The sequence below is a fragment of the Chiloscyllium plagiosum genome, unplaced genomic scaffold (genome assembly GCF_037043375.1).
Source record: "Chiloscyllium plagiosum isolate Xiang-an unplaced genomic scaffold, Cpla_swu_hap1 HiC_scaffold_4, whole genome shotgun sequence".
Classification (NCBI taxonomy): domain Eukaryota; kingdom Metazoa; phylum Chordata; class Chondrichthyes; order Orectolobiformes; family Hemiscylliidae; genus Chiloscyllium; species Chiloscyllium plagiosum.
In genome coordinates this window covers 69825442-69849722 of record NW_028270142.1, presented here as the reverse complement: position 1 = coordinate 69849722, position 24281 = coordinate 69825442, and the positions used below count along the sequence as shown (strand labels likewise).

The window sequence follows — 24281 nt, the reverse complement described above, 5'->3', positions numbered from 1 at the left end:
TGACTGGTCCATCACATCAAACTTTGAAAAACTTCAAAAAAAATTTTAAATTCATTAATTCTGAATATATTTGATTGAAAACATATGTTGTACAATGGTAAGACATCAACTCCCACTAATGTTCTTAAGTATGTCATGCATATCTTTGTTAATATTCCCAAAAGCATTATAAAATGCTCGCTTGGCTGGAGGATTATATCAGTCTTGACAAATGCAGCAAAGTAAGTTTTTCAAAAAAAAAAATCAACAAAGTATTTATAATTAAAAGTTTCCAGGATGTTTTGTTTTTAAGCGCATAAAATCTGAAATGTTAACTGACACTTGGAGCAAAACGCTATCATTGGCTAAAATGAGACTTAACTGTTATTAATTCACCAAAAAGAAATTATTCAATTGCACCAGTGAGGAAGGAGTGCATAGCAGAAAACTGAGTAACTAAGTCAAGTACATTTGACAGCAATCCACATTTTGCAAACTTAAAATTAAGATTAATCGTTTTTATCAAAAGCAATCAATTTCAAACAGGCAAACAGCAGAAACCAATGTCATGCAAGAAACTCTTAAATAAAAATGAATTCAGATGACTGGAGCTTCTTCTGCATTTGCATGTAGAGAGACATTTACTTGTGTCTAGATTATATGATGTAAAGACCACTGTTACTTTTGGTCGTTGAACTGAAACATGGGAAACAAATTGATATGTCGAATGGATCTGGATGTCCAAGTCCAAAGATCACTGAAGGTGGCAGAGCAGGTAGTAAAAAAGACCTATGAAACACTTGCCTTCATTGGAAGAGGCACTGAGCATTAGGATAGGCAAGTTATACTGTAGCTTTGTAGTAATTTAGTTAAGCCACATTTGGAATATTGCATACAGTTCTGGTCACCACACTACTGGAAGGATGTGGATTCTTTGGAGATGGTACAGAAAAGGCTTACCAGGATGTTGCCTGCTACAGGGGATTTTAGCAATGTAAAGAGCTTGGGTAGACTGGGTTTGTTTTCATTGGAAAGCAGGAAGTTGAGGGGCGATCTGATAGAAGTTTATGAGATTGTGAATGACGTGGATAGAGTGGAAGGTATCAGGCTTTTTCCATGGTGGAGGGGTCAATTACTAGGGGAAACAGGTTCAAGGTGCAAAGTTTTAGGTGTCTGGAATACGTTGCCAGAGTAAGTGGTGGAAGTAGACACAGTAGCAGCATTCAAGAAGCATCTAGATGAATACATGAATAGGAAGGGAAGAGAGGTAAACAGATTCTGTAAGTGAAGACAGTTTTAGTACAGAAGGGCAAAATGTGTCAGTGCAGGCTTGAGGGGCCAATGGGCCTGTTCCTGTGCTTCTTTGTTATTTGTTAATACTGCCTTAAAACTGGTGACCTCGAAAGAAGGTTTTGCCCAGTGACAGACTTCTGTTTGGTTTTCAAACAGGATATATGTGTGTGTGTGTGTACATGCACTCATGCACGCACGCATTCAGGTGTACTCAGTGTGATAATAATTTCTTGACTGGTTCTTAGGTGAACAATCCCACAGAAATATCTTGCCTATAAATGAGAAAACTCTTCTTTCCCTCTTCCCTTCTGTGAGTGGGAGAAGTAAAAGGAAATCCCAAGCAGCTAATCTCTCTCTCTCTCTCTGCAAATTCCTTTCTCAAAAGGAAAAACATGTCCAGGGTCAATTAGAGGGCAAATTGTCAACTGGTTAAAGAAAGATTGAGAAATGGTGCATCTATAACGTTGTGTCATCCTCAAATATTCAAAAGGAACTGGAAGGGTACTGAAGAAAACTAACTCAGTGCCAGAGCTGTGCTTCAATGAATATTTTACTTTGTTTCTTCCCCACCAAAAATATTTGTGACTTGTCTTTGTGTGTCTGGTTCTATGTCTATTGAATTATTTCAAATAGGTGCAGGTGAAGTTTTATAAAGTACTATAGTAGCATGTTTCACTGATGCCACTGATCATAAGCATTCTGTTTGCAATAAATAGCTGTTTTCACTGAAGTACAGAAACCTGGTGAGTGTTTTAACTGGTTCATTCATCAGGTAAACTGGGTGTTTTGATTAAATCTTTTCACATTTGTGATGACTCTGGGAATAGTGGAGCTTGATTGGAAACACATTATCCCAGTGAGTTGTGACAATGACTTAAAAACATTGCATTAGTTTGGGTATGAGTGAGGTGCAAGTGTAATTCTAACTATGAGAAAAGTCCCTTCATCCAAATAAATCACCATTCACAAACCTGGCCACAGCCTATTATTTCCTTAGTTGCACTTGTTCAGGGGTCTCTTAGCACTATAATCAGATTTTTTAGGCTAACAGAAAGGAAAGTAATAATATGTCAGTGTGTTTTCATTGAAATCATTCTGATTAAATGAATTTTAACAGCTGAAGTAAAAGCCATTAAAATGGAAAAACTCCCCTAAATATAAGTTCTTAAAAAATTCAGAAAATAAATTCAGAAAATGATTGTTAAAATGAGGCAAAATTTACAAGTTCAAGCTTAAAGAACAAATGCAAGTATGGTTTGGGGGCTTTTATTGGGCTCCAATTTTTTACCCTGACATACATTTATTCACCCACAATTGAAGTTTTGATTTATTTTAATGAGGTTGGGAGAGTTACTTGGATGTAATAACATGAGAAAATGGCCACAGCATTAAATATTAATGTCACTTTTTTTCTAAGATTCCTTTGACCATTTTGAGTCTTAAATACTTCTTTAATTCAACTTATTATTGCATGGAGCATGAATTAAGATTTTCTCTTGCTAAAATAACCTGTGTTAATCAAACTCCACTTTGCTCTACTTATGTTTTGTTGACTTGGAACATTTGCTTAGGAAAGGGAATTTTAAACATTTTTCCAGAAGTAATTAAAACTAACAAGAATGGTGAAAAGCCTTTAGAATAGAATCTTCCAGTCGCGGAAGCAGGAAGAAAACTTCAGGAGGCAGGATGGTGGTGTACCAGCATGCTGCCCTCCCTCCCACTTCCAGTAGAATCTGGGAAGGAAGACCTGAGCTTGACTTAACCACCCAGTTGGTAGGAAGCTATTCCCACCTAAGCCGCCCTAAGTCTGTTTGTTAGGAGTTTAGCTGGGGACGAAAGGTCCAAGATTTGTGCTGAATCATGCATTGTGAACAATCTGGACACTGGAGGGTTCAATGCTGAGACTCACCCCTTTTTTTACTTCCAAACCCCAAGCCCCCAGCCCCCAAATCCCCAAACCTCTTCCCCCCCCCCCACTCTAAGTTAATAATTAGGATTAGGTTGTGGAAAGGGTCTTGTAAATAAGTGGTGAAGGATGTTAATGCTGTTATTCAAATAAACAACTTGCTTCCTCTTGTTTTAAAATGATTGCTGTGCTTCTGTAACCAAGAGCAGCTCTTTCAACTTTCATGTCTGAAGTGGGATGGATGTATGTGAAATTCACGACTTTTTTTATTTACACCAGCAACTAGCTACTTTCAGAGTCAAACTCCACATCAACATGTTGTTTGAGGGCGAACATATGACCAGTGGTAATAACTTGACCAGGTATCACAAAAAGGTGCAATCTACCTGGCTTTCACCATAACTACACCTATGTGCAGCCCACACTGAATACAGCAGTCTTTTGTCAACATGAGAATGGAAGTCCAATTCTAAAGGTTTAACAACCGTGAACATAACAAGTCACAATGCATCAACATCTCTCATATAACAAATGACACCAATTTGCACTTTAGTAAAAGCTCTCAACCAAAGGCTAACCAGGAAGCGCTGATGTTGATAACAATGAAGCTTGGAAGTCACCTAAGTTTAATCATTTACCAAACAGTAGCAGCAACCTTTTGTAAAAGTAAACAAAGACAGGTTTGCAACCTACTCCTGATGTAATTTGTCATTGAAACAAAAATAATCCTACCTGATGGATAACATAAAACCAACAATTAGAACACCGTATCACTTGAAAATAGCTAAGGCAGTTGTGAAAAATGACAGGGAAATGTACCACAATTTAACATCGGATCAACCTATGATAGATCCAAACTGTCTGCAGCAACAGAAATGCAAATGCTATGTTAGTTGAGAGCAACCTTGGTCCTATAGTCACCAAAACTTCCCCACCTAAAATCCACACTAACAAAAGTATTCTGTGTGGTTGAATACTACTGTAAGATGTACTCCCATGAGATGGGCATCTTCTATACTACATTTGAACACTCCCCCCAACATCCTGTTTTGTTAATTTCAACAGACAACCCTCATCACGAGTGCTAATGAGGCCATGAATTGGCTAGAAAGGCCAAGGTAAACAACTCGAGCACAGAAGGTCCCATCCATGGTCATACCGTTTTGTGTTCCTTTCTTTTGCTTTTGGAAGGTAGTATCCATTCCACTGGACATGCATGATAAAACAAAAAAACATCACTTTATATTAAAACAAAGACAGGAGCTTGCAATAACTGTAGGGTCAATTCATTCCTTATTCTTACGGGAAAGCCTGACCTAACATCAGTCTGAAAAGTCTATCAATTTGAAGACCAAGGATATCCAGGAGCACAGTTTGGTTTCTGTTTGGTAGATCTACAGCAGACACGCTTTTCTCCAAACACTGACTTCAACGGTATAGGGACCAGAATGTACCTCTTTATTATAATTTCATAGAGCTCACTTAAAACATTGAATACACTTAGGAGAGGACTCTAAAACATTTGGGGGAAAATTAGCTATCCACCAAAACTCCTCAGTCTCATCTGTTCCTTCTATGATGACATGCACTGCACCACACCATCTTAATGGCTCCACTTCGACAGCAGCATCAGAGTGAAGAATGGAATGAACAGGGCTGTATCCTAGCTCCTATTTTGTTTTTCATAGTCTTCTCAATGCTCCTCACATTTGTATTTCCTGCAGATATGGAAAGGGCTTTACTTGTAGATATTTTCTACACAACATGGTTCGATGATGTTAATATTCACCTCTGGGGCAGATGGCATTTGAACCCAGAACTCCTGGCTCAAAGGTTGGGACACTACCACTATTCCAGAAGGTTATTTATATACTTGGTCAGAAAGCAAGCTCTCCAATTTATCTAGATTGAAAGCAAAGACAAAATTACAGCTCTACTACACTGCTGACACTGTGCTAGTTACTCAAATAAAAACTCAGCCACATAGCCTCATGGTCTATCTGTCCCATGCTTGTATTTATTCTCTCTGATGATATATATTTTAAAAATGGCCATGGGACATAATGTCACATTTTCTTGCATACATTAGACAACAAATACTGGAAAGTGTTACAAAGTTCTCTACATCATCTGTCACCATTGACCCAATCAGTCAATTGGTGCATAACTGAAGACACCGTCACGCATAGCAAAAGCATCTACCCGTTGTTGGACAATTCACAAAATATGCATTGAATAAAATCGAGCAAGGAACATGGGTCCAATCTCCCACTGCAAGGTTCAACACCTCTTCCACCATTGGTCTGAATTCTCAGACCCAGTCACTCCCAGCAAACCCACCTTCCCTCTCTCCACTGAAAACAGATCTTCTACCCCCCGCAACAAAAGGCCAAACTACCCTAGGAGCTCCTTACTACCTGGAACTGATCCTAACTGGGGTCATATCTACCCAACTGCCAGCCTAACCTCTGAAGCATATGCCAGCCTAACCCCATACCGAGCTACATATTTATCCTTTCAGAGGAGTTGTGAAAGTGGCTGGCTGCGTGCTGGACATTTAAATCATACAGCATCTGCTGCCATGAAAAGACGAGGAGGATTTGGATTCCCCTAATTGTCCTCCATTGTAAAGGCACTGCTAGACTGCAGGAAAGGCAATTCAACAACTTTCATCTTTACTGGTTGCAACATTGCAAAGTTAAGCAGGGTTGAGTTTGCTGGCTTTTGAACACCTCCACAGGATTGAAGGAGTGAGATGACTGGTAACATGCCCAAAACCCTGCTTCAAAGATGCTTGCAAACATGACATGAAGGCTCTAAGCATCTCTTCAAGCACCTGGCAGAATCTAGCTTATGTCAATGGAAGACAGCATCATGGCCTGTGAGTTGGCACACAGCACCATAACAATCAGAAGAATGAGGCATCTGCCTCCAGTTGGTGAGTGGGTTTAGTTTGGGACTGGAAGAGGCCCAGAACACTGACTTCACCAGTTTTGAAATCTCCTCTCCCCCACCTCATCCCAGATCCAACCCTTTAACAGGCCCTCTTGACCTGTCGATCTTCCTTCCCACCTATTCGCTCTATCCTCCCCACCGACTTATCACATCCACCTATCGCCTTCCCACCTACGTTCCCGCCTGCATCACCTCCAACCCTACCCTACTATTTATCTTTCAGCACCCTTTTCCTCCCACTTTCCTGATGAAAGGCTTATGCCCAAAACATTGACATTCCTGCTCCTCACATGCTGCCTGACCTGCAGTGCTTTTCCAGCACTACACTTTTCAACTCAAACAGATGCTCCTTTGCCAACAATTTCCAAATTCCATGCAAGACATAAAGGAAAAAAAATGTTGTTTTGTAAGAAAAGACAAGTGGCAGACAATACGTTGACATAAAACATGTTTTGCTCTTCTGTTCAGGTACATTCAAACCATTAGAACGGCACAGTTTCACGGTCATTAAATGAACATAGGTGAGGTCAAAGTTCAATTGCTTTGTATTTTGTATATCAGGATCATTGTTTGTCTTCCTGAATTTTGATTGTTAAGATCAAAGTTTCCAGATATTTAGGCTCCGTTGATTGCTTTAATTATTTGTAGATTAAATGGTGAAAGATCAAGGAGCATGTACCCAAATATTTGATGTGTGCACATTCATAAAATTACTCCTTATAAGTATTTGGGTAATCTTAAAACAAATGTTAATATAGGTTAAGACAGATTGATATTAAACGAAGACAACTAACCCAATAGGCCTGGAAACTAGAAGTTCAACTTGTGGCTCAGGTTTAGATTCAAAGATGATGTTATACACCTCCTCAAATGTGGCTCCTTGTAATGACCGACCATTCCATTCAAGTACTTCATCACCTAGATCATTAAAATAATACAAGTAAAAAGATTAATGGATCATTATAAAGAAAACAACTTTGATACACTATAACCGTTCTTTCAATAATTGTAATTTACAGACTCTGTTGGCTGCCTTTAATGATTTTAAAATAAACTTCAATGTCTGTTTTAAAGTGCTTGTCAGCCATCAGGCTTAATCCTATAGTGGGTTAGTTATTACATAGCTAGCAACGTGGCAAAATGAAACTTTTGTTACAATCTCTAACATGTAAGAGGTCAGTTAGCTGACTGGTTTGTGATGCAGCGTCAACATGACTCCAAAATGGATTCAATTCCTCCACCGGTTGAGGTTATCATGAAGGATTCTCCTTCTTAACCTCTGCCATCATCTCAGGCATGGTGACTCTCTAATGCGAGCACAGCTCTATGGTGCAGTAGGACTACAGTAACTTTATCTTTACATGTAATCATGGAGGGAAGAAATGGAATAAATAGTACAAATCATCTTTCTAATTATTGAGATTTATAAAATTATGAGGGTCACAGATAAGATGAATACCATGGTCTTTTTCCTCGCATGGGGGAACCCAAAACTAGAGGGTATAGGTTTAAGATGAGATGGGAAAGATTTAAAAAGGACTTTAGGGGTAACTTCTTCTTGCAGAATGTGGTGCGTGAATGACCAAGGAGGTCCTAGAGGTGGATACAATTACAATATTTAAAAGACATGGCAATAGGTCAGATTGGGATGTCTGGTCAGCATGGACAGGTTAGACAGAAGAGTCTGTTTTCATGCTGTACGATTCTATGATTCTATAATTAGTTCTGTTGTTGCACGGTTTCTCCTTGGGCACCATGTTGTATTCAGAATAGTGCAACGACAGGTGTTAACATAGCACTTTTCTAATTTTCGACTATTCTTTTTTGTTTGGGAAATTTAACTCATTTCTTTCCAATCACTTTTGTAAAATGCAAATATTCAAACAATACCAATAATAAAAGTAAAACAGGAAATACTGCAAAAATATAAAAGGTTGGGCAGCACCTGTGGAGAGAAACAGAGTTAACACATTGGGTCAATGATGGTTCTTCATCAGAACTGAACAAAGATGGGAATGTTATAGTTTTGGCATCAGTGTTAGGTACAGGAGGGAAGAATTGGGCAGGGAGGTTCTGAGATACAATGGAAAGCAGGAGAAATTAAGTGAAATTATGTCCCGTAGTATTACATAAAGAAACAAAAAATGTGATTTGCACCATTATGAATGGCTGGCTAGTAGCTGCGTGAGTGAAAAGTGAAGGATTAAAGAAAGAAACGGGACAAAAGAGGCAAAGGGATTAACAATCTGACACGTTAACTGTTTCTCTTGTACCAACACTGACAAGCCTGAACATTTTCAGCATTTTCTGCAATTATTTTATATTTCCAGCACCTGCAGCGTTTTGATTACCAATTGTAATATCTACGTCTTTGTTTGATTGTGATCAGATGTAATTCTGGAGCTACTCACTACTGTTAACGTCATATGTGTAGGCAAGCACTGCATAATTCACATTGGACACATTGGATTTGATATTACTGTTATCAGAATCAGAGTAACATGCATGTTTACATCACAGGGAAACTCATAAAAGAAGTTATAAATGGTACCTGGTCTAAGATGCCCCACAATGTCTGCTAAACTGCCCTTCTTCACCTTGGTAATGAATGCACATAGTCTGCCAAATTCAGTCATCTTTCCACCTACAACCTGTTCCATAATAAAAGGCAAAGATAAAGTAATATTATCATTTGGCCTACTTAACAATAAATTTACTTAAAAATATTTTTATCCAAAGTTAGACTTTGTCTTTGTGGAGAACAAGGATCTTGATGAGAAGAACTTCACCTGCAGAGCGTTCTGAAAGTTGCTTCACATTCTGAACTTTTAAAAATTCTATAATATTCTGTTTTTTTTTCTATTTTCTGCTTCTCACATCTCAAATATAAAAACAGCTGACCTTTGTCCCTGCTATACATACTATAACTTATTACAGAAGCATCACCACCAAGTGAACTGAGGGTGGAGGAAAAATTGAATAAGCCCAAAAAATTGACAAAGTGACCAGGATCTGAAAAACCTGTGCTTGATTGTTGCTATTCTGGGAGCATTCTAGAGTACAGGGAGAAATAGCTATTTGGATACAGAACTGGCTCAAAAGTAGAAGTCAGAGGGTGGTGGTGAAAGGTTGCTTTTCAGACTGGAGGCCTGTGACCAGTAGAGTGCCACAAGATCAGTGCTGGGTCCACTATTTTTCATCATTTATATAAATGATTTGGATGTGAACATAGGAGGCATAGTTAGTAAGTTTGCAGATGACATCAAAATTGAAGGTGTAATGGATAATGAAGAAGGTTACTTCAGAGTACAATGGGATCTTGAGGAGTGGCAGATGGAGTTTAATTCAGACAAATGTGAGGTGCTGCATTTTGGAAAAACAAATCTTACCAGGACTTATGCACTGAATGGTAAGGTCCTAGGAAGTGTTGCTGAACAAAGAAACTTTGGAATGCAGTTTCATTGTTCCTTGAAGGTAGAGTCACAGGCAGATAGAATAGTGAAGAAGGCATTTGGTATGCTTTCCTTTATTGGTCAGAGTATTGAATATAGGAGTTACGAGGTCATGTTGCAGCTGTACAGAACATTGATGAGGCCACTTTGGGAATATTGCATGCAATTCTAGTCACCTTCCTATTAGAATGATGTTGTGAAACTTGATAAGATTCAGAAAAGATCTACAAGGATGCTGCCAGGGTTGGAGGATTTGAGCCATAGGGAGAGGCTGAATAGGCTATGGCTGTTTTCCCTGGAGCGTCAGACGCTGACAGGTGACCTTATAGAGGTTTATAAAATCATGAGGGGCACAGTTAAGATAAATAGACAAAGTCTTTTCTCTGGGGTGGGGGAGTCCAGAACTAGAGGGCACAGATTTAGGGCAAGAGGGGTATGATATAAAAGGGATCTAAGGAGTAACTTTTTCACGCAGAGGCTGGTGTGTGTGTGTGTGTGTGTGTAATGAACTGACAGAGGAAGTGGGTGGAGGCATCTGGTTGGGTAGATGAATAGGAAGGGTTTAGAGGGATATGGGCCAAGTGCTGGCAAATGGGACTAGATTAGGTTAGGATATCTGGTCAGCATGGACGTATTGGATCAAAGGGTCTGTTTCCATGCTGTACATGTCTATGACTCTATGCAGACCAGTGATGAAATTGCTATTAAGTGGTTGCATGCCTCAGCAGTAGGTTCAAGTGCTGCAGGAGGCTCTCCAACACATAAGGGAACCAACTGTCAATGACAATGCAGGCAGTAAAGCAATGAGGAACCGTATGCAGCACCAGAAGATGTTTAATTCCCTCTCATGACTAGCTATCTTCAAATGAGACACAAATCATAGCCAATGCACTGCTCCCCCTTCACCCATCAACCAACAACCCTAAGCCTAACTAAAATGCCAGTCCCATTGAGGTAAAGTGCAGATAACGAACCCTGTTTGGGTTTGAACATTCTCTGATAATTGGAGATTTAAAACTTTGAAGCTTATGATCAGTGGACGAATTCCCAAACCAAAGAAACAACAAGGGCCTTGGTATTATAACTTCGTGCAGAAGTAAAATTAGAAGTGCAAGATCTTATGAGTTGGATACCCATCAATTGGAAGCCTGTCAGTTAGAGGGTCATGAAAACGTAGATCTTCCATTGGACTTCTTGGTTGAATTCTACAAGAGAGATAACCTAGTCAATGGTTAAGTGGCATGTTTTGGCAGATTTTGCAAAACAGAAAATTATTCTGTGCAAAAATATATCATGGACTTCATTAGATTTTCAGATTGCATAGAAAACAAAAAACTGATGAAATCAATTTACCGACCTTGGATTGACAAACTATGAGATTGTGCTATTCTATCAGATGACTCAAAGTAAATATTGAGGAAATATTCATTTTGTCCCGTATCCAAGTAAAATAATGAGGCATACCACAGTCACACAGAGAACAGAGGATTCACAGAATGCCAGATTCTGAAATAGTCTAAGTATTGGATACAAGTGTCAATATCACAGGAAGTACAAACTCAGGAAAATTAAGGATAAGAGTGACATTACAGATCTGATTATGATATCAGATGATGAAATTAGAACAACAGTGGGTAAATGTATGCTCATATAAAAGGTCCTTGAAGTCAGAATCATTTATCACACAGATTAAGACCATTTAGCACTTATCACAAGAAAGCAGCTGATTAGTATACCTCTCCTTGTGATATTTTCTAATCAACTTATTCAGAGATATCACCACGCATCTCTGGAGGAGGAGGGATTTAAACCCAGTCCAGGGTGGGGACACTACTTCTGCACCACACATGGTCGTTTCCTTCCGAAATCTTTTTTAAATTATTCATTTATGGAATAAGGATGTTACTGGCTAGACCAGTATTTCTTTAACCACATTGCTGCGGGTCTGGAGTTACATGTTGGCTGGAGCAGATAAAGATGGCAGCTTCCTTCCCTAAAGGATATTGGTGAACCAGATGGATTTTCCTGACAATTGACAATGGTCATCATTTGACACTTAATTCCTGCTCCTTTTTTACTGAACTCAAATTCTGCCGTGGTGGGATTCAAACCAGAGTCCCCAGAACATTCATGGGCTTCTGGATTAACAGTCAGCAATAATACCACTAAGCCATCGCCTCTCCTAGGATTATATCCATTTTCATCACCTTCAAGGTCTACACGTTCCAGGCCATAACCACTTCCTGTGTACAATAGGAACCTTGTCCACCTTACCCAATCCAAGCAAAATGCAGCACAACTCTACCAAATTTCCTCACAATGTTCCTTGTTCCAGTTAACACAAACACAGCTTTTCTGATCCAAGCTTGAAACAAGAGGAAATCCAGCCTTGTAACCTTTCTCGTAAATCTCCTTTCTCCTGTTAAATACCATTTTAAGAATCCTCACACCAAAAGAGTAAACAAAAGTTGGTGCAATACTTTAGTTTTTACCTAAGCTTTGTGAGAGTTCAACACAAAATGTTCCTGTTTTATGCTCAATGTGTCTATTTATGAAGCCCAAGATCTCAAAATCTTTGTAACCACATTCTCAAAATTTCCTTCCACCTTTGAAGATCTATGTATAAGTATAAATCACACTTTCCATTTCTATCTCGGGCGACCGAATCAACACGGACATTTACTATAAACCAACCAACTCCCACAGCTACCTAGACTACACCTCCTCCCACCCTGCCCCCTGTAAAAACGCCATCCCATATTCCCAATTTCTTCATCTCCGCTGCATCTACTCCCAGGAGGACCAGTTCCAATACCGTACAACCCAGATGGCCTCCTTCTTCAAAGACCGCAATTTCCCCCCAGACGTGATCGACGATGCCCTCCACCGCATCTCCTCCACTTCCCGCACCTCCACCCTTGAGCCCGGCCCCTCCAATCGCCACCAGGACAGAACCCCACTGGTCCTCACCTACCACCCCACAACCTCCATATACATCGTATCACCCGTCGTCATTTCCGTCACCTCCAAACGGACCCCACCACCAGGGATATATTTCCCTACCCTCCCCTATCAGCGTTCCGAAAAGACCACTTCCTCCGTGACTCCCTCGTCAGGTCCACACCCCCCACCAACCCAACCTCCACTCCCGGCACCTTCCCCTGCAACTGCAAGAAATGCAAAACTTGTGCCCACACCTCCCCCCTTACTTCCCTCCAAGGCCCCAAGGGATCCTTCTATATCTGCCACAAATTCACCTGCACCTCCACACACATCATTTATTGCATCCGCTGCACCCGATGTGGCCTCCTCTATATTGGGGAGACAGGCCGCCTACTTGCGGAATGTTTCAGAGAACACCTCTGGGACACCCGGACCAACCAACCCAACCACCCCGTGGCTCAACACTTCAACTCCCCCTCCCACTCCACCAAGGACCAAGGATGTGGCTCTGACAAAGAAACAAACATTGATGGAGTAATGGGTGCTCTTTAAGGAAGTAATGATTCATTTACTGATTATAATGCAGATGGAAGGGAAGGGAAACCAAAACAGGGTCCATTTGATCAATTGATTGGGATTGTAGGACTTGCTTATATTTCTCAAGGCTAAAGGAATCGAATGGTTCATGAAGAAAGTGCCACATCATATTTAAATTACTTATCTTCCAATTTACAAAGTCTACACTAGATGTTTCTTTGTTCTTCTTTATTATTAACTTAAGACTTATGCTCACTCTTACTAAATGCTCCAGACACCTGGTTTTCCTGGTCTGCTGATTTCCCATCAGTAGATATAGCAATGCTTCAGTTGGGCTGAGAATAAAACCAATTGAGGAAATTCTTCAAATCACATTACTGAGAGAGAGTCTGGAAGGAACTCATAGATCATAAAATGGCTACATAGTGTAGAAGAAAGAGCTCTTGACAACGCAACAGGGAGATTTAGTAGCACTAGGTCCAGTAGACATAAAAGGAAATCATTTGAATGCATTAGAAAATTAAATACTTGTTTAGGTTGCAAGCTTGTTCGCTGAGCTGGGAGATTTGTTCTCAGACGTTTCATCACAATGCTAGGTAACATCATCAGTATGCCTCCATTGAAGCATTGGTGTACTGTCCTGCTTGCTATTTATGTACCTTGTTCTGTTGTGGTGGGTGATAACACTTCCGGTTTGTTTTCTGAGAGGTTTGTAAATGGGGTCCAAATCGATACGTTTGTTAATGGAATTCTGGTTTGAATGCCAGGCCCCGAAGAATTCCCATGTGTGCCTTTGTTTAGCCTGACTGGTGTCCCTCATTGTCGGTGTGTAAGGATAGCAGTGACAGTTGGTCATGTCTTTTGGTGGCTAGTTAGTGCTCGTGTATCCTAGTGGCTAATTTCCTGCCAGTCTGTCTGATGTAATGCTTATTGCAGTCCTTGCAGGGTATTTTGTATATGACATTTGTTCTGCTGTTTGTTGGTATAGGGTCCTTTAGAGTCATCAAGAGCAGTTTCATTGTGTTGATAGGTTTGTGGGCTACCATGATGCCAAGGGGCTTGAGTAGTCTGGTCATCATCTCAGATATGTCTTTCATGTATAGTAGTGTGGCTAGAGTCCAAGGGCATGTTGTGTCTTCTTGTTTAGATTTGTTGTGTAAGAATCAACAAACTATGCTTATTGGGTACTCATTGTTCTTGAATACATTGTATAGGTGTTGTTCTTCGGTGCTGCAGTGTGTCTGCTCATTTAAATAATGTCCGATGCAGCTCCATTTGTGGGTGTTGGGATGGTTGCTTCTGTAGTTGAGTATCTGGTCTGTGTGTGTTGATGCTGATCTGCAGCACTCCATTGGCTTTTCGTTTTATGGTAACATCTAGGAAGGGAAATCTGTTGTTGTTCTCTTTTTCTTGGTGAACTTTATAGTAATAAGGATGTTGTTTATGTGTTTCTTCTAATCTGTTCCATTTCATGATGACAAAGGTGTCATTTACATAGCAGAGCTAAAGCTTGGGCTGAATCATGGAGAGGGTTGCTCGTTCCAACCTCTACATAACTGCTTCTGTCAAGAATTCTGATATCGGTGATTTCATGGTATGCCGTTGATTTGCTTGTAGGTCTTGGTCGTTGAAGGTGAAGTGTGTTGTAAGGCACCGGTCTACTAGTTTGAGGATGCTGTCCTTGCCGATAGAGTTGGTGCTGCCTGGTGTTTGTGCCCTTGCTTCGTCTAGTAGTGTGGCCAGTATTTCTTTGGCCACTGCGATGTTTATTGACATGAATAGGGTCATCATGTCAAAAGAAATCATGACCTCATCATCTTCTACCTTGGTGTCATTGATGACGTTCAGGAATTCCAGGGTGGAGTGGTGTGAGTCTTCTACTAGGTATTTCAGATTGCGTTGCAGTTCCTTTGCTTGCCTGCACATCAGTGTGGTGGGAAGTGAGACCATCAGTCTGAGGGGAGCCCCTAGTTTATGTACCTTTGGTAATCCATAGAAACAGGGTGTGTTGGATCTTTCAGGTTTCATTTTTTGGATGTCTGTTTTGTTAATTTCACCTGACTTGTGGAGTTTCTTCAGTGATGCTCTAATACGGTTTTCTAGCTGTGGAGTGGGGTTCATCGCTACCTGTTGGTAGGTGTTGGTATCTGCCGGCAGGAATACAATATTTCTGTCTTCTCTACGTACTTCCAGGGCTTTCCTTTCCAGTGTGTTGAGGGTGTTCCCTTCTTTCTTTCTGCTTAGTGTTGGTGCTACTGTCCGTCTGATAGCCTGCTGGATTTCTTCAGTAAGTCTATTGTCTTTCAGGGTTGATTCCAGTGCTGCTATGAAATTCTGTGTGTCCACGGCCCTGTGGCTGATGTTAATCCCTGGTAGTATGACGGCTTTTTCTGTGTCTAGGAGTGATCGGTCCAACAGGTTTGTTATCCAAACTTCTGAATTATCTGTGTTATTGCAGTGTGTGAGTTTGTCCAGGTTTTCTCATAGGACCAGTCTTTTCTTTGTCTTGGTCCACTATTGTTAATATTGATGGTTCGTTCTGGTGTGCTTGTCCATTCCTGGTCAGTCCTGATGGTGTACAGATTTTTTGGCACAAACTTTCCCGATCGGATTTGTGTAGTCAGCTCTGGGCATCATTTATCATTTCTTGTAACATTCTGTGGCCGTTCTGTTCTGCTGTTCTTCCGGCTTGTGGGGTTTTGAGAGATGGTTTGTAACAGGACCCTGTGCCAACAACCAGCAGAACGAATGTCATATACAAAATACCCTGCAAGGCCTGCAAACAAACATTATATTGGATAGATTGGCAGGAAACTAGCCAACAAGATATACGAGCACCAACTAGCAACCAAAAGACACGACCAACTGTCCCTAGTATCCTTACACACAGACAAGGGACACCAGGTCAACTGGGACAATACATCCATCCTGGGACAGGCTAAACAAAGACATGCACGGGAATTCCTAGAGGCCTGGCATTCAAACCAGAACTCAATCAACAAACTCATCAATTAGGATCCCATTTACCAACCTCTCAGAAAAAGAACTGGAAGCGATATCACCCACCATAACAGACTAAGACACATAAATAGAAAGCGGGACAGTACACTAATGCTTCAATGGAGACATACTGATGACATTACCTAGCATGGTGACGAAACGTCTGAGATCAAATCTCCCAACTCAGCAAGCAAACTTACAACCTGAACCACTACTAGAGCTACAAATCTTCACAAAAACCGCAATTAGATAAATGTCACAGAATAGTCATGAGGATAACTAGAAACACAAGTCCACATGCCCTTTATATAATGGTAGCAGCCAATGAACTTGAAAATAAATTAATAAGATGCAAAAGTAAGGGAATTACACAGTTGAAAGTAGATTGGAGTTCATTTTGAGGCAACTGATAAAGCTAAACTAGCTTTCTCACATTGTTAGATTTACACAGAAGAAAATTCTTGTTGATGACAGTGAGAAGTGGCGGTTAAAAGATTTTCCTTTTTCCTCACCTCTCAGTTACTGGACAAGATATGTCTTTAGAAGAAGTGTTTTAAATATTTTGAATGTTGTGACTGTAAAGAATAGATATAAACTGGCTTCCTGATAAGTTTAAATCTAAGGACACGATTAGGTTTATTGGCACAACACAGAAAAAGTAAACACAATGAAACAGCCACTTTCTCAAACACAAGAAAAGATTAGATCTAGAGAAGAAACATGTAGTTTGATTAGTAACAAAATAAAAAGAAGCAAGTCATATTCTAAAATAAGAGAAGCATAGCAGGCCTGAAGGAGTTTGTTGAAAATAATGATGTTTGGAAATTTCTCGGATTTTTATGCAAAACTGTGGCAGAGTTTCCATAGGAAAAATGATAACACTGCAGCTGAAGACACATCAGTTTTTTTCTACTGCTTAAGATGATTGCTCATGCTGGGACTTTTCTTAATACTAGGTGATAGTCTCACTACGTTACATGTCCCAGTTTGCCTTACAGGATTCTCTTGTGGAGTAATAAGATGACAAGCCCTCTCCTCACATACAAGTTTAATTTTTATTTGTTCATGGGATGTGGGCATTGCTGACCTGGCTGGCATTTATTTTTCATCCCCAATTGTCCAAAGGGTGCTTAAGAGTTAAACACACGCTGTAGGTTTGGAGTTACATGTAGGCCAGAGCAGGTCAGGACAGCAGATTTCCTTCCCTAATAGACTTTAATGAAGTAGTTGAGTTTTTACAGCAATCACAGTGGTTGGAGGGTCACTATTAGATTAACTTTTGTTTCATTCCTGATTCTTTCTGAATTCATTCACCATCAGCCATGTGTCAGATGTACCCAAGTAGATCAACCATGTACCCAAGAACATTAATCTGTGGTTATGGATTACTAGCCTGGTCACAATATCACTATGCCACTATTTTCTCATGATGTCATGCAATCGCACTTTTGGTACTCTCATTGTCCACATAATGGGCTGGAGCCAAGGTGTTAGTTCAATCCCAATGTTTGATAGCCTATCAACACACCCACTGTGTTAAGGGCTTGGATGGCGAGGAATTTGTTTAATGTGTTCAAGAAAAAAATCTTTATCAATATGTAGATGTACCTACTAGCAAAGAAGCAAAACTTGACCTTCACTTTGGAAATAAGGCAGAGCAAGTGACTGAAGTGTTAGTGGAGGTGCACTATGGGACTCGTGATTATAATTCTATTAGTTTTAAAATAGTATTGAAAAAGATAGGTTTTGTATAAAAATTAAATTTCTTAATTGGAGTAAGGCAAATTTTGACAGTATTAGATAAGAAATTTCAAAAGTTGATTGGGGTAGTCTGTTTGCAGGTAAAGGGAAGTAGGAGGTTTTCAAAATGAGATGACAAGAGTTCCAATGCATTATGTTCCTTTTGGAGTGAAGGGCAAGGCTGGTAAGAGTTGGGAACAATGCATGAATAAAGATATTGATGTCTGGTCAAGAAGAAAGAGAAGGCATATGTTTCTATTGACAACTAGGATTAAGTGAATCTCTTAAAGAGTATAAGCGATATCAGGTGTGTATATGAGGGAACTCAGGAAGGCATAAAATGGGATATGAGATAGCTTTGAACCTCCAAAGAGATTCTACAAGTACATTAAGAGCAAAAAAGCAACCAGGGAGAGCATAGGGCCCCTTAAAGATCAATTAGGTCATCTATGTGTGGAACCACAGGAGATGGGAGAAATACTAAACAAATATTTTGCATCAGTTTTTACTGTGGAAAAAGACATGGAGGCTAGGGAACTCGGGGAAATAAATATTGATGTTATGTAAACACTCCACAATACAGGAGAGGTGGTTCTAGAAGATTTAAAAACATAGCAATAGATAAACGTCCTGGACAGGATTAGGGGCGGCACGGTGGCATAAGGGGCGGCACGGTGGCACAGTGGTTAGCACTGCTGCCTCACAGCGCCAGAGACCCGGGTTCAATTCCCGCCTCAGGCGACTGACTGTGTGGAGTTTGCACATTCTCCCCGTGTCTGCGTGGGTTTCCTCCGGGTGCTCCGGTTTCCTCCCACAGTCCAAAGATGTGCAGGTCAGGTGAATTGGCCATACTAAATTACCCGTAGTGTTAGGTAAAGGGGTAAATGTACGGGAATGGGTGGGTTACGCTTCGGCGGGTCGGTGTGGACTTGTTGGGCCGAAGGGCCTGTTTCCACACTGTAAGTAATCTAATCTAAAGTGTATCTCAAGATGTTGTGGGAAGTTAGGGAAGACATTATGGACCCCGAGCTGAGAGATTTGTATCACTTATAGCCATGGGTGAGGTGCTGGAGAGCTAGAGGGTGATTAATGTTGAGCTTTTATTTAAGAAAGACTGTTAAGGAGAAGCCTGGGAACAGATGGTGAATCCGACATCAGTAGTAGGTAAGTTGTTGTGGAGGATTCTGAGAGACAGGCATTTTGAGAGACAATGAATGATTAGGAATAGTCAGCATGAACTTGTGCATGAGAAATTGTGCCACATAGATTTTAGTTTTCTGAGGGTGTAACCAAAAAGATTGATGAGGGCAGGGTGGTAGACTTGTGTAGATGGACTTTATAAAAGCCTTTGACAAGGTTCCACATGGTGGACTGATTAGTAAAGTTAGATCTGATAGTATTCAGGGAGAGCTTGACAATTGGATACAAATTGTCCTGACTGCAGAAGACAGAGGGGTGATGATGGAGAGTTGTTTTTCAAACTGGAGGTCTGTGACCAGTGGTGTTCCACAGAGGTTGTTGCTGTGTCCATTGTTGTTTGTTATTTACATAAACAATTTGGATGAGAATTTAGGAGGAATGGTTAGTAAGTTTGTGGATGACACCAAAGTTGATCGTAAATCGACAGTGCAGAAGGTTATGTAAGAGTACAAAAAGATTTTGATCAATTGGGCCAATGGGCTGAGAAGTGACAGATTGAGCTGAATTTGGATAAATCCAAGATATTGCATTTTGGTAATGCAAGGGGCAGGACTTATACAGTTAATGATAAGGCCCTAGGTAATGTTGTCGACCAGAGAAGCTTAGAGGTTCAAGTACATAGTTCTTTCAAAGTTGTGTCACAGGTACACAGAGTGCTTAATAATGCATTTAGCATGTTTGCCTTCATTGCTCAGGCCAGTGAGTATAGGAATTGGACATCATATTCAGGTAATACAGGATGTTGGGAGGCCATATTTGGAATACTATGTACAGTTTTCATTCTGCTATAGGAAGGATGTTATTAAATTGGAGAAGATGCAGAAAAGACTCACCAGAATGTTGTGAGAACTAATGTTTGACTAAAAAGGGGAGGCTGGACAGGCTGGGAGTTTTTTCACTGGACCATAGGAGATTGAAAGGTGACCTAATAGAGGTTTAGAAAATCATGAGGTGCATAGGTAAGTTGATTAGCAAAGGTATTTCCCCGCCTATGGTGGGGAGTTCAAAACTAGGTAGGTAATTTTAAGGTGAGAGGAGAAAAATTTAAAAGGGACCTGAGGAAAAACTTTTTCACACGGAGAGTGGCTCATATGTGAAATAAACTGCACATATAGTTAAAAGACTTCTGCTATATGAATAGGAAAGATTTAGAGAGATGTGGGCCAAACTCATTCAAGAGGGACAAGTTTAGTTTGAGAGAAACGTGGTCTGCACGACAAGTTGGACCAAAGGGTCTGTTCATGCTACATGACTCTATGACCAGTTATAATTAGCTGACCAACAGACTTAATTCCTCTTTCCATCTTCATGGGACTGACAGGTCTGTAGCTACCATCTTTTAACTCTCTTGCGTCTGGAAAATTCATTTGAATTAACTTTTCAGACATTTTGTCTGCCTGTCCAGAAACCACAAACAGAAGTCACCTAACTTTCTGACATCATACTGTTTTCTTTTTAAAAATAACACCAAGGACACAGGCCAATTACTTTTAAGATTGTCACAGGTTAAAGTGAGGCTAATTGCTAAGGGCTTTGAAGGTACAGATGTTAGACTGGACTCATACACAGATGGGAAAGTAATCTTGAAAATCATTTTAGTTCATTTGGCTATAATTAACCTAATACGACTCCATCATCTTTTCCCAGTAACAAATGTTTCATTTTGAGATATTGATCCAAATTTGTTTTGAAATCCTTGGTTAAATATGAACCCAACTTTTACACAGAGAATTCCCAACTGCTGCTATTCACTGCATGAGAAAGATCTTCCACTTTACACTTCTTTTCTCTGCTTCTTGGTCCTTCCACTAATGGCCACACTTTCTCCCCAGCTATGATTTTGAATACCTCTAACAAACCACCATAACTTTGTATTCTACAACAAGAACATTCCAACATTCCTGAGTCCTTTCTGCATCCTCTCTAAGACATAAAACATAGAACATTACAGCGCTTGGCAGGCCCTTCGGCTCTCGATGTTGTGCCGACCTGTCATACCAATCTGAAGCCCATCTAACCTACAATATTCATGTACGTCCATATGTTTGTCCAATGACGACTTATATGTACTTAAAGTTGGCAAATCTACTACCATTACAGGCATTCCATACCCTTACTACTCTCTGAGTAAAGAAACTACCTCTGACATCTGTCCTACATCTATCACCCCTCAATTTAAAGCTATGCCCCCTCGTGCTCGCCGTCACCATACTTGGAAAAAGGCTCTCCCTGTCCACCCTATCTAACCCTCTGATTATCTTATATGTCTCTATTAAGTCACCTCTCAACCTTCTTCTCTCCAACGAAAACAGCCTCAAGTCTCTCAGCCTTTGCTTGTAAGACATTCCCTCCATAACAGGCAACATCCTAGTAAATCTCCTCTGCACCCTTTCCAAAGCTTCCAAATCCTTCTTACAATGCGGTGACCAGAACTCTACACAATACTCCAAGTGCGGCTGCACCAGAGTTTTGTACAGCTGCAGCATAATCTCATGGTTCCAGAACTCAATCCCTCTATTAGTAAAAGCTAAAACACTGTGTGCCTTCTTAACAACCCTGTCAACCTGGGTGGCAACTTTCAAGGATCTGTGTACATGGACACCGAGATCTCTTTGCTCATCTACACTACCAAGAATCTTACCATTAGCCCAGTACTTTGCATTCCGGTTACTCCGATCAAAGTGAATCACCTCACACTTGTCCACATTAAACTCCATTTGGCACCTCTCAGCCCAGCTCTGCAGCTTATCCAAGTCTCTCTGTAACCTACTACATCCTTCGTCACTATCCACAACTCCACCAACCTTAGTGTCGTCTGCAAATTTACTAACCCACTCTTCTATGCCCTCATCCAGGTCATTAATAAAAATGACGGACAGCAGTGGACCCAACACCGACCCTTGCCGTATACCACTAGTAACTGGACTCCAGGATGAACATTTCCCATCAACCACCACCCTCTGTCTTCTGTCAGCAAGCCAATTACTGATCCAAACTGCTATATCTCCCACAACCCCATTCCTCCGCATTTTGTGCAATAGCCTACCGTGGGGAACCTTATCGAACGCCTTGCTGAAATCCATATACACCACATCAACCAGTTTACTCTCACCTATCTGTTTGGTCACCTTCTCAAAGAACTCAATAAGGTTTGCGAGGCACGACCTACCCGTCACAAAACCTTTAAATTGTTCTTTTCTAGATGATAATAAATCCTATCTCTTATAACCTTTTCCAACATTTTACCAACAACTGAAGTAAGGCTCGCTGGTCTATAATTACCAAAATTGTCTCTACTCCCCTTCTTGAACAGGGGAACCACATTTGCTATTCTCCAGTCTTCTGGCACTATTCCCGTAGACAATGACGATTTAAAGATCAATGCCAAAGGCTCGGCAATCTCCTCCCTGGCTTCTCAGAGGATCCTAGGATAAATCCCATCCGGCCCAGTGGACTTATCTATTTTCACACTCTGCAAGATTTCTAATACCTCTGCCTTGTGAACCTCAATCCCACCTAGTTTAATAGCCTGTATCTTAGCATTCACCTCAACAACATTGTCGTTTTCTAGAGTGAATACTGTCGAAAAATATTCATTTAGTGCTTCCCCTATCTCCTCTGACTCCACACACAACTTCCCACTACTATCCTTGATTGGCCCTAATCTTACTCTCGTCATTCTTTTATTCCTAAAATACCTAGAGAAAGCCTTAGGGTTTACCCTGATCCTATCCGCCAACAACTTCTCATGTCTCCTCCTGGCTCTTCTGAGCTCTGTCTTTAGGTCTTTCCTGGCTACCTTGTAACCCTCAAGCGCCCTAACTGAGCCTTCACAACTCATCCTAACATAAGCCTTCTTCTTCCTCTTGACCAGAGATTCCACTTCCTTCGTAAACCACGGCTCCCGCGCTCTACAGCTTCCCCCCTGCCTTCATGTTGTTCCTAAAGGGTGATTTCCAGAAAAGGATGCAAAAACTCAAATTAAGTTTTATCAAAACTTCCTTGTCTTCATGCTCTATGCACCTATTCATAAAATGCAAGATGCTGTCTGCTGTTTTTAAATCTCATGTCTCACCCTGCCTGCATTACAATTCAGTTTATATTTGGAGGATTTGAGCTGTGAAGGATTGTTGAAAATTAATTTAATTAAAATTTTGTAAAAATACCTCGAGGGATTTCTTAAACACATCACTGAAAATTCACTCTGGACGCTAGAGATTTGTATTTTCAAACAAGGTTTCATATAAATCACATCTGGTAATCCACCTTGGTTTTCTGTAGACCCTGATGGGCGTGTTTGGAAAGATGCATCTTTTATATAGTTCAGTTGGAGGGAAGCTTCCTAAGAACAAGACAAGTTAGAGGAAACCTCATTATGAACAAGCTTCCAGACCATTTCAAAAAAGCTCTGCTTGTTCTTTTGAAAGGGTGATGAAAAGGACATCTGAAAACTATATTAGCTGAGTGAGTTCCCTGCCTGTCAGAGTTCAGAGACAATGGTGCATGATTAGTGGCTTGACCACACATACCAAAGGTTTAGAGCAACAGACCTTGGAGCTGGGTTGTCCTTTATCCTTTTGTCTTTAATGTTGACCCATTGACCAAAGTTCTTTTTTTCAAAATTCAATCTCTCCAGGGAAATTTACTGTGTCTTTCTCTTCTGAAAAGTGAGTTTGTGTAAGCTTGTTTGTCTGTGTATTTTGAGGATATGTAGGAGGATAAACATTTATTGGTTTGTTAAGAAATTTGGTTGATAGGTTTTGTTGTTTAAAACCTGATATCAGTAAAATATTTAATTAGTTATCGTTGTAACTGCAGAAAATATTTTTAAAATTATGTTGGAAGCAGTGGAGTGTCTTCCTCCAGCCTCCATCCAAACACCTGCCATGTTTGATGATTTCTTGGTTCTACTATTTCCTTTATTGTAACACTTATTTGTATAGCCTTGTTCCAATACTCCTTGCAAAATGAATCATTTCACAATGTTAGTCCATCCAAGTTCATTGTACTGTGGCCTCACTGAAAAATTATGTTATATCTAAACAAAAGATGGAATAATTACAAACTTTTACAGGTCAACTGAATGGATTATGAATTCAGGCTAAATCGGATGGAATTCTTGATGTGTTGGAGTCCGGTTGTAAGACAAAACACCCAAAAGAAAGTAGAAAATGTTTTAAATGCAAAGCATGAAGAAAATTAAATCTGTTGAAACACAGTTCCTATCCTTAACCAGCTCAAGAAACACGACGTTGGTCATTTTTAGTGGTGCTTTG

The 24281-nt window shown here is 40.3% G+C and overlaps 1 protein-coding gene across 43 annotated transcripts in view; it reads right to left on the bottom strand.

Annotated features, from left to right (window-relative positions):
* rims2a (regulating synaptic membrane exocytosis 2a) overlaps positions 1–24281 on the bottom strand; it is a 1173408-nt gene that overhangs the window by 482454 nt on the left and 666673 nt on the right. For all 43 annotated transcript variants that reach the window (XM_087986344.1, XM_087986315.1, XM_087986332.1 and 40 more), the window contains 2 exons: positions 8685–8784; positions 6928–7051 (listed from right to left, as the gene is read on the bottom strand). In XM_087986344.1, the coding sequence (XP_087842470.1) occupies positions 6928–7051; positions 8685–8784 (224 nt within the window). The remainder of the gene's footprint in view (positions 1–6927; positions 7052–8684; positions 8785–24281) is intronic.